At 39.9% G+C, this 10943-nt stretch overlaps 2 protein-coding genes across 2 annotated transcripts; one reads left to right on the top strand and one right to left on the bottom strand.

The window, feature by feature from the left end:
• Positions 1 to 3134: 3134 nt before the first annotated feature.
• LOC106510961 (arf-GAP with SH3 domain, ANK repeat and PH domain-containing protein 1) lies at positions 3135 to 6930 on the top strand (the record flags this gene model as incomplete). Its single annotated transcript, XM_013999696.1, is given in 5 exon segments — positions 3135 to 3213; positions 3305 to 3369; positions 3447 to 3991; positions 5317 to 5439; positions 5546 to 6930. Coding segments are annotated over 5 exon segments (887 nt in total), but the record flags the coding sequence as incomplete, so codon positions are not given.
• Positions 6931 to 7805: 875 nt separating this feature from the next.
• On the bottom strand, positions 7806 to 9840 carry eef1a1l3 (eukaryotic translation elongation factor 1 alpha 1, like 3). Its single transcript, XM_013999699.1, has 7 exons — positions 9600 to 9840; positions 9347 to 9526; positions 8982 to 9278; positions 8767 to 8917; positions 8448 to 8701; positions 8145 to 8379; positions 7806 to 8077 (listed from the first exon to the last, which is right to left on the bottom strand). The coding sequence occupies exons 1-7, from the start codon at positions 9741 to 9743 to the stop codon at positions 7968 to 7970; spliced, it is 1371 nt and encodes a 456-aa protein (XP_013855153.1). The 5' UTR covers positions 9744 to 9840; the 3' UTR covers positions 7806 to 7967.
• Positions 9841 to 10943: the final 1103 nt, after the last annotated feature.

Here is a 10943-nt window from a genome sequence, read left to right as displayed (position 1 = left end):
CACACACACACACACACACACACACACACACACACACACACACACACACACACACAAATGACCGTGGGCGTGCTGTCTCTGCAGGATTGCAATTAAAAATAACAATCCGGCCTCTGCTGAGCTGTCACAATCTTAACCATTCAACAAACATCCCAAGACTGAGAAGGCTGCAGAAGATAACATTGCAACATCCATCCTAACAACGTGTAATCCCTTATTTCAACAGCAAAGGTTCATTTCTGTAGTTTGGGCTACAAAACTGAACTTGTTTTTAACGAACAGTGCATTAAATATCTGACTTTTATCAATGCGTTTAGGTGCAGATYCTGGGTTTGAAGCGCTGCACGAGTCGTGCATTTCACCTTAAAACCTGATGTTGCTTTTGACTAAACAGTAGATTCCTCTTCTTCACACAAGTCTGCATTTTCTAACAGCAACAGGTCTTTGGGTGTGAATGTTTCAGCTTTGAATTTGTTTTTTTAAGAAGTAGAACAAAAACAGTGTAGAAATGAAGCATCTTATCTTGGAGGTTAAAGATAAATTCTGGTTCTCAGTATAACCCTGTKTGATGTTTCTGTGCACAGAGAGGTTTACAGGACGGCTGTAACCCTGGAAAGTCAGTCTAAATTTAGTTTCTGACCTACAAAAACACAAAGCTTCAGAGTTTTTTATTTTTATTTATTTATTTTTTTTACTTTTGATTGTAGATGCTGAAAAAAATACCAATAGTTACCGTAGTTTATTGTGGGTACATTTCTGGTTATTTAAATAGATTTTTCCTGAATGAGAGGATGACATCCATGCATTTTAAATGACACGCTCGCTCTCTTTACACCGTTTCTCCTCTTTTTTTTTTTTCTTTATTTCTTTGTCACTGATAAGATTTCATCTTTATTTTCCAGTGTGTGGGAGCAGCTCTTTATAAGACCGACTTGATTGGAAGATTCTCTCCCACACTCCTCATCTCCGCTCTGTTTTCTTTCTCTTTTCTTTTTCTTCTTTTTTGTTTTTGTTTTTGTTTTGTATTTTCTATTCTTTCAGCTCCACACTTGGCATTCCTTGGCTCTCATTCGCACTACGCCACTCTGGCTGGCACTCGACCATACATCAGTGAATATCTTGTTTTTCGTTCTCCCCCTTTTMTTTAATCCCTCAGTTGTTTTCACCCTTTACAGCTCTGGTGTACGAGGTCACAGCAATATTTTTAACTTGAAGGTTGTACTTCAGATGTTTTGAAGTGTGGAAAAGATATGAACAACTAATATCTTACCTGTTGTGGATAGCTCTTTGAACTTCGTTTGGAGGTAATTCTGAGCGGACTGATTTATTTAGCGGACAGGTTTATGGAAAAACTATTTCATGATTTTTTTACATTTCCATCAATTTTTCATTGCATGAATATGAATTGATTGGTTATTTGCCAGCACCAATTACAGCAGTATTAGCAGTAGCAACACTTCCTGTAAAAATATCATAATATTTCTTTTGGAYTAATCAATTTAAAGGTTTATAAAATATAACATTTGAATGAACCACTGTCATATTTTGAGATTTTATTTTTATTAAGATGAGAAAGATCCAATTTAGTCTAAAAACTAACTAGTAGCTCATCAGTCCAGTCAGTCTTAACAGAGTTAATTCAAATGGTACATTATCTGTTTATAACTTTTCCACTAAAGCCAGCTTTAGAAGATCTGAACTATTCCTTTTTTTAATTGGAGCATGTAGGATCGTTGTTAATTCCTTCTTTCCTACATGATTTTTAAACTTCTCTGAATAATTTTCTGCCACCGTTGAGCTGTAAACTCCTAAKCACAGCTGATTCCTCTCTGGCTGAGCTCTCTAGTTGCTGCTTTCATCCTACTTTCCTCTACATCAGTGACCAGCTTTAGGGTCTCCATAGATTCAGGCAGGAAAAAGAAACCCCAGAAACACACCTACATCCCAAGTCATTTTGTGTTTAGGTGTTTGTTTTGGCGTTCCYCTTCTTTAATTTATCTGTTTTTTTGTTAATATTTTTGTTTATTTCTACATTTGTCTTGTGGGCGTGGCGGGGTTTGACCTCATCGCCTCATGTGTCTTATGTATCACTCCTCCAGCTCCTCCTCCCCCATCCGGCCCTCCCTCCACACTCACACCAGGAGTCAGCTCCACCCTGTCCAAGAAGAGACCTCCGCCCCCACCTCCTGGACACAAACGCACCCTGTCCGACCCACCCAGCACGCTCTCTCACAGCCCGCACAGTAAAGGGGGCTTAATCGGGGGTGAGATAACAAGCACACATAAGCAGACGGGCTCCAACTCAATGATAGAGAATCAGGATTATCTAAAGACGAGAAAAACTTGATTTAAATTAGCTTTAAAGGAAAATCAACCCAGCAGAGCTGAAGCTAGTTTTATATTCTGATATTTATGTGACAGCTCCGTTTAAAGCCCTTCCAGATTTAACCAATTTTTGTTCCCTTTTGTGTCTTTTTTTGAAGATTTGTCTGTTTTTCTGAAATATATAAGCAAGCATGTAGTGATAATTTAAATWATTTGTCACCACATACCGTAAAATCTTAGTAATTTTATTAATGTTAGGCAGTAATAATAATATAGTAAATATTTTTTAAAATCTTGATAACCAGAAAATTCTTTAAAATAACTAATCAGTCCCCCCCCTCCTTTTTAAAAAAACATTTTTTTGCACTTAGGTGAGCAGAAAAAGGCTAAAATATTTCACTTAACTTCTTTTAGAGGTGGTTTATCACATAAACATGCTCATAATAAAACAAATCAATATCATTACCAACATTATTTACATTCTTGGTCAGTTAGAARATTATATAAACAATCTTAAATGATTCAGTTTACTTGCAGGTTTGTATTTTTATTGTTTTTTTTTTAATCATCTATCGTCTTGTGTCTCACCCACATCAACATCCAAACACAGAGTAAAAAAATAGCAGCACTTTAGATACGACGGTAAACACGACGAGTTCGTAGAGAGCTCAGCCAGACGACGTTTCCCTCATTGTTTGATTTAACCATCCACAGCATGTTGATTTATTTTCACATTTATACCAAATTATTTCTTCTCTCAGCCCTCTGCCGTGGTGCTAAGTTTGTTGTCCCCGATGTTAATATTTTAGGAAGCGACTCCACCCCTCCTCCGGTCACTAAGATGTCTCCGGTTTCCAACAAGTTCGAAGGCATTCCTCAGCAGCAAAGGTAACAACAGGCAGGTTGTTCAAAGRTTTATTTGRGAGAAGAGTTGGGTTTTTGCTGTTTTTGTTAAGTACAAAGTCTAAAAATGTTCCAGCACTACTTCAAGCAACACAAAGTCTACACTTGGTCCAAGAGTTCTTCCCAAACTACCTCAGAAAGGTATGGTTTTAGTGGCATTTATATGTGTAAATGAAGTTTTTACATGTTTTTATGGGATTGTGTGGTTGTCTCTTCAGTGGCGCTGCGCAAGATTGACACCATTCACCATCCGTCTGTGGATAAACCCAGCCTTCCTCCGGAGGTCTTCCAGAAGTCCCCCCCAGCAACTGAAACCACTCACAAGACCCCTCCGGCAGAGAGGCCTCAGCTGGGCGATCTGCCCCCCAAYCCACAGGTGTCCGAACTCCCCCCGAAACCCGGAGAGCTCCCTCCGAAGCCGCTGCTSTCCGACCTCCCTCCTAAACCCCAGCTGGGAGACCTTCCACCAAAACCGCAGCTCAAAGATCTCCCTCCAAAACCTCATCTTGCCGACATCCCCCCCAAACCAGGAACAGCGGAGTCTTCCCCCAGGCCACCCCCAGGAGATTCAGCTCAGAGGCCACAAACGCAACCTCCGCCCCCGCCTCAGACTCACACGCAGCCTCCGCCTCAAGACTCGCCGTCTCCCAATCAACCGGCAATTATAGGAACTCCAACTACACAGCAACCGGCCGAGGACACCAACGGGACCCCGCCGGGGACCGCTGAGACTCCAGTGCCKCTACCAAGAAAGATTAACACAGTAAGGATCTACCAGTTCTGTCTCTTTGTGACTGTAGAGGTTTTTAATAAACTACTGCATACAGAAAGGTTCTTCAGACACAAGARTTTACACCTACTTTCTTTATAGTGMCTGAATTATAACTTTGTTTAAACTGTCAGTGAAGGCTGGTGATGTATGCAGGGTGGGCTAACAGATATTTAAAAGTATAGACACATAATAAAACTTTGCAGATTGGATTTCAACAACAGAAGCGTTTAAATGTTTTCAAACATCAAACATAGAAAAGGATTTTAGCTACACTTGCTGTTAGCCAGTCGTTTTGCTGAAACCAGGTCACAGAAAAACTTAAGTTTCTCCACTTTTTTCTTTTGCTGGATTTAAAGGGGACCAAATATGCAAAATTCACTTTTTTCAGTTTTTTTTTTACTTACATTTGGGTCTGGACTGCTTCTAAAAACAGTCCAAGCACCCAAAAAAGGCACTCAGAGGTATTTTTACTATAAGTAAATGTATTTTTCTGTGTCTTGAAATGACCTGCTTTCAAACACTGCTGCTTGTGATGTCACAAGTCGCACTCCAGCCCACCCCTGATAGACTCCGCCCACTTCTTCACAGGACASTTCTGCTGTTTTAYAACAGTCATGGAGAAKAGAGATGTGGCTACATTTTATTTATTTTGATGGATCCTAACTTGTTCTAGGGCCCCCATATTAGGTCCCCTTTAAATATCCTTTCATCTGTTCGCCCTCAACCTCTTCACTTCCAGTTTTTCCTCCAAAGACACTAAGAAAAGTGGGTGATAAATTAAATAATCCACCTTTTAAAGTACTCTTGCTCCCCATCGTACCTGCTCAGGCTATGCCAAACCACACCCACATYCACTCATGCTTAAGGCACGATAATGTACGTCCGCCCTCATTGGCTAAAGCCCGTGGTTTTAGGCTGACCCTGAACAAAATTAACCCTGATGAGCAGCAAACTGAGGGGGCGGGACAAGATGTCTGTCAATCATCCTGTACCATGAAAGACATTGAATGAAAAGGGCTAAAGAAAGTATGTCCTATGGAAAGACTTTGGGATTTTGTCAAGAATGTTTGGCACCAGTTTTGTTCTAAATTTAACAACYTGTGATGCAATATTTTTAATTTGTGTTTATTAGGTGTTTTAACATTTTTTTTTGTAAACACAAGGCGGGTTTAGCCCCTCTAGCCCACTTATACCAGCCGTCCATGTAAGCTGTTATGACTGAACCTGGTGGTCACAAGAAAATATTTTCATTATTACATAGTCTAAAATACAGTTTTGTATTAATATAAAGGAAGACCTTGATTTTGTGTGTCCAGGGGAAGAATAAAGTCCGTCGGGTGAAAACGATCTACGACTGCCAGGCCGACAACGARGACGAGCTGACGTTTGTCGAAGGAGAGGTGATTATTGTTACAGGAGAGGAGGACCAGGAGTGGTGGGTGAGTTCTGTCGTTTTGTTCGGACCTCTTACAGTATAATCATCCACCACAACCTGACCTTTTTACTTACTAATGTCCCCCCACCCTCGTGTTTTATCCATTCTAGATTGGACACATTGAAGGAGATCCGGACAGGAAAGGGGTGTTCCCCATGTCTTTTGTGCACATCTTAAGTGACTGACAGCCAGACAGACTTGCACTACACCTCTCTCTAAACCGAGAGTTCATGTAAATACCTATCAAATGGTAACACCCCTGGTCACACGACAGGTGAAAAAAAATATGAAGAAAAAAAATCAACGATGAAGAAAAACCCAAGAAGGCTTATCTAGACCTGGATGCCACATCCACGCTGTACAAAGAATGTGTGTATTCTTCCTCTACCAGTATTATCTTAACCCTATAGCATGGCTGAGACAAAGCCACTCTCAAAAACCCTAGCACTTACCTGAAAGTCTATGTTTATGCTGTTCCTGTGTATATATGTATGTAAATATATATATTTGTGTGTGAGTGTAWATACATGTTTTATTGTACAAAACATGTACTGTTGCTCTCTGCCTGTCAGATTAAGCATCAGGTTAGTAGAGTCTGAATTTTATCTGTATTAATTTACTGGCCCTTGAGTAATTATCAGCTTATATTTCTGGAACAAGAAGAAAAAAGACAAATATGAAATGGAATGTGAAATAGGTCATTATGTCATTATTTGTCTTGCATCCCTGTTTACCACCATAGTTGACTGAAAGAGGCAGGAGTCTCCCCACTGATCTTCCCGAGATGAAGAGTTTTCATTAAATGTACTCCTCGTTCTTGCTTGCTTTTTTTTGTGTGTGTWACACGTATTCTGGTTGTTTTACCGTACAGAAACCTGCTGCTACTGTGTGGTGGAATATCAAAGCCTGTGGTTCACTGTAGGTCACTAATTTACTCCTTGTTACACTGTTCACTGTACGTGTGCTCTGTGTGTGTGAACGCGACGCCATCTCAGTCCTTTTGACCTTTTTTTTATTATTATTATTGTTCTGTGCATGGTGTAACAACTGGAAATGAGTGGAGTGCTGCGTTCAAACGCCTCAGGGTTTGAAGAGCCACTATTGAAATTTAGCAGGACTACACAAAACGTATCCTGTTGTTTAAGCCACTAGTATGGGAATCTGAAGGACATCTTAGCAATAACTTGATTTTCACACAGGCTAGGAGTTTCACGACCTGTGTTCACGGTTCAGTGTCTTGTAAAACCTCATGAGCTTGAATTTTTTTGTTTTGTTTTTCTAATTTTGGGTTTAGTTTGAATCATGTATTATCATTCCATGTTACTGGACTCAGTACATTTCCAGGCTGCCTGTAAAACCAGAAATGTCTCTTAAATGAAGATTTGAGACGATGCATTTTCACCCAGTCCTCACAGACTTGCAGTTCTTCCCATATTAAAAAGGAACAAACCCATCAACCCATTGTATCAATTAAAAGTGCTGTACTTAAAACTGACCCTGTTTTTTCATTTATTTTTGTGGTTTGGTTAAATTCCTATAAAGTCTTGTTGGAATTTAAAGCGCTGGAGGAGAAAATTGTTTTGATAAATCTTAGCCTTATTGTACTTTTAAAGGGRATTGCTAAAATTTAATTTGGAGTCTTAATGAAAAACTTTGAGCTTTAATCTTGAACATTGATAATTCAGGAAGTTGGAATTGTAAAAGGGACACATGCAGAATCCACTTTTAATGCATTGTTTTGTATTGAGTCTAGGATTGCAGAATATGAATTTAATCTGATGCAAAGATATCTAGATTCTGTTTGGGTCAATTTTCAACCATGCCAAATAGAACTGCCAAATAAAGATCTGGACTCAACTAGAATTTAATATGGGATGAGGAATGAAGCACCTTGTTTGTATTTATAAGAGCATCAAAATGAGTTGMCCTGAGACCTTAGAGGGGCTTGTGAAGTTACAGATTCAGAGCAAAGAAATGTAAATGTTAAATTTTAAAGCATGCATCTCCTTTAAAGGATGCAATTTGRACATCTGAATTCCAATGAAACCTCAGAAGACTAGATGAGAATCTATCAATACAAATCTTAGCCTTAAACTGTGTTGCATTTTAAAGGGCACTGCCATAAACTTGTCTTAATGTAAAACCCATTTTAGGCAGCTTTAATCTTCATAGGTTTACAGGACATTTTAAAGGGTGTCATGTTACTGAACACTTAATGCTAGTTTTTAAGTACTAGTGTTAACCTTGTTTTTTATAACAGCTGCTAAATAATCTTGTGAATTAATTTTAATAGTCAAACTTTAAATTTTATACACTTAAGTACTTAATCTTCAAATGTCATTGCATTGATGTAGTTTAAACAAAGACTCAGTTTTACAACACTTTATTAAAAAAAGTAAAGTTACAAGCCTTGCATTCAAACATTTGTTGCTGCATTTGAACTAAACCAAAACCTTCTATTAAAACACAAGATTTTACATTTCAAAATCAAACTGAACACAAAGCTTTCCCATAATTACATTTTAACTTGTTTTATTTAGAGCCTTGGGTTTTGTGCGACACTTTTGACCCGTGGTCCTTCTCCACAGACTTTATGACTCCCACTGCAACCGTTTGCTTTAGGTCTCGTGCTGCAAAGCGACCTGTGAACAACGAAGAATGATTTAAAACTGGTACACTTTAAAAATGTTGCAGTAAGAAACTTTTTACCTAAAGGAGGGTAATGGAAGAAGCTCTCCACACACATGGGCTTCACAGGAACCAGTTTGACTGTGGCAGCATCTCCAGACATCAGGATCTGTGGGTGGTCCTCCAGCTTCTTGCCTGTGCGGCGGTCAAGCTTCTCCTTCAGCTCTGCGAAGCGGCATGTGACGTGGGCAGTGTGGCAGTCCAGCACCGGGGAGTAGCCCGTTTTAATCTTCCCTGGATGGTTCAGGATGATCACCTAAAGAGGATCAGCGTTGGGCTCGTGGCGTGGTTTCACGTGGGAAAAAAAAAAAGCTTCATACAAACCTGAGCTTCAAAGCTGCGGACATCTGAGGGAGGGTCCTGCTGAGCATTACCAGCCACGTCTCCTCGCCGCAGGTTCTTGGACACGGTCTTAATGTTGAAGCCAACATTGTGCCCTGGCAGAGCAGTGTCCAGACCCTGGTGGTGCATCTCAATGGATTTCACTTCTGCAGTGAGCTTGGCAGGGGAGAACATCAGGGTCATCCCAGGTTTGAGGAKGCCAGTTTCAATCTTACCCACCGGCACAGTCCCAACTCCTGAAACAGGGAGCCACAAGTTCAGGCACTGGGTTTAAACAAATTCTACCCTTACCAGTCCTTACCTCTAATTTTGTACACATCCTGCAGAGGCAGCCGGAGGGGTTTGTTAATGGTGCGCACAGGTGGCTGAATTGAATCCAGGACTTCCAGCAGAGTCTTCCCACTTGCCGTCCCATCCCTTTGTCGCACTTTAAAACCTTGGTACCACGGCATCTGCACACACAAAAATTATATTCCACTGCAGTGTTTGATCCTTTTAGGTCAGGAGCATCATTACCTTTTGAGTTGGGGTGATCATATTCTCTCCAGTCCAGCCAGAAATMGGAACAACTGGTATAGTTGTGATGTCATAGCCGATCTTCTTTAGGAAGACTTTGACACCTCGCACCACTTCGTCGTAGCGATTCTGGCTGTACGGCGGTTCAGTCAAGTCCATCTTGTTCACACAGACTATCATCTGCTTGACGCCCAGCGTGTAGGCCAGTAAGGCATGCTCTCTGGTCTGACCACTTCTGGACACACCTGCTTCATATTCGCCTTTCGCCGCAGAAACCACCAGAAGGGCAACATCGGCCTGAAACACAACATACAGTCTGCAGCCGTTACCTTCACGAGAGCTGATTTTTAAATTTATTTTATTACCTGAGATGTTCCAGTTATCATGTTTTTGATAAAATCACGATGGCCCGGCGCATCAATGACGGTCATGCTGTATTTCTGGGTGCTAAATTTCAGCAGGGAAATATCGATGGTGATCCCTCGTTCTCGCTCGGCCTTCAGCTTGTCCAGCAGCCAGGCAAACTTGAAGGAACTCTTCCCCATCTAAAGAAAAAAAAATAGATAAATTAGTTTCACATTCCTTTAAAACCAAACAAAAAAACATTCCTCTCCTGACCTGAGAAGCAGCCTTCTCAAACTTCTCCAGCTTCCTCTGATCAATGCCACCACACTTGTAGACCAGGTGGCCAGTGGTGGTGGACTTCCCACTGTCAACATGGCCGATGATGACCACATTAACATGAGTCTTCTGCTTTGGCATGGTTGTTCAACAGATTTACCAGGAAACAGTCAAGTTCACTTACAATTAATTCACTTTATCTAATTTTTCTTCATCACACAGACCTGCCCAGTCAGTTCAGACTCTCTTTATAGGCCTCCCYATGCTTAACTGAAAACAGCTGGGCAGTTTAATTAAACTTGATTGGTGTCTGCTGGTCACTGGAGAACAAAGAGAGCTGTTAAACAGGAAAAAAAGGCATGGAAACTAGARTTTGTCACATTTGTTCACTGGTATTGTGAAAAACAATAAATACCACAAATGTTTCACTTTGAATTTTGATTTGTGAGAATAAAGCAGCAGTTAGGTTCTTTTTTTAATCTGTCTGCAGCAGCTCAAGTAATTTTGTCCAACTATCCAGGTGTGCTGTGTGACCAGGGACTCTAAAGAAGAAATGTGCCTTTAAGACAAACTGATTAGTATATATATGCACATGAAAGAGAGATATTAATTAGAAATTTAAATAAAAATAAAAGTAAGTTAGTAATAAGTGAATTGCTTCAAAGATGGGGATACAATTTTACCAYCATTTTTTTGGTTCTTAAGATGAACAGGTAATTTAAAAACAATAAAATAGAATTTTAGCATCTGGTGCATACTCCGATCTGATAATGCACCTGAAGAAGAAGAAAGTGTTCAGTCACAAACAAATATAACACAAAATTGACAACATACATGTATAGAAAATTATAGAAACAGCTGTTAAGGGMATAAAATAGCAAGAAATAAAAAAGGGCACTAATGGAGCTGAGACACTATTGTTAAATTCAAGTTTGTTCAATTTGTTTACCAAACTGACTTTAAAAAATAGTTGAATATTTTGGACGGGGGTTCTGTGGGAAGTTTATGGACAATCAGTATCTTATCTGTTGTAGACAGCTCTTTGAAATAACCTCAGTATGGAGAAAAGTTATGAGCTAATGTGATTTAGATTAAGACCAAACGGAATGCTGTTATTTTAACACAACTCCAATCTAATTTATAGTGGCTCCTACAAAATGTACTTTACAAACATTTACATTTACCTCCATCAGTTTAGCATCACACAGTTAATTGGCAGGAAGTGACCCAGACTGCACAGGAAATGCACCAGGTAACTGCTGTTGCTCTTTGTGGTCGCAAAGAACCACAGAATTCTGTAAAATCAATACCAGTGTATAGGCTTACAGAACACAATAATAA

This window comes from Austrofundulus limnaeus, unplaced genomic scaffold (genome assembly GCF_001266775.1).
Source record: "Austrofundulus limnaeus strain Quisiro unplaced genomic scaffold, Austrofundulus_limnaeus-1.0 Scaffold2419, whole genome shotgun sequence".
Lineage (NCBI taxonomy): Eukaryota > Metazoa > Chordata > Actinopteri > Cyprinodontiformes > Rivulidae > Austrofundulus > Austrofundulus limnaeus.
This window is presented reverse-complemented; position numbering and strand designations above follow the sequence as displayed.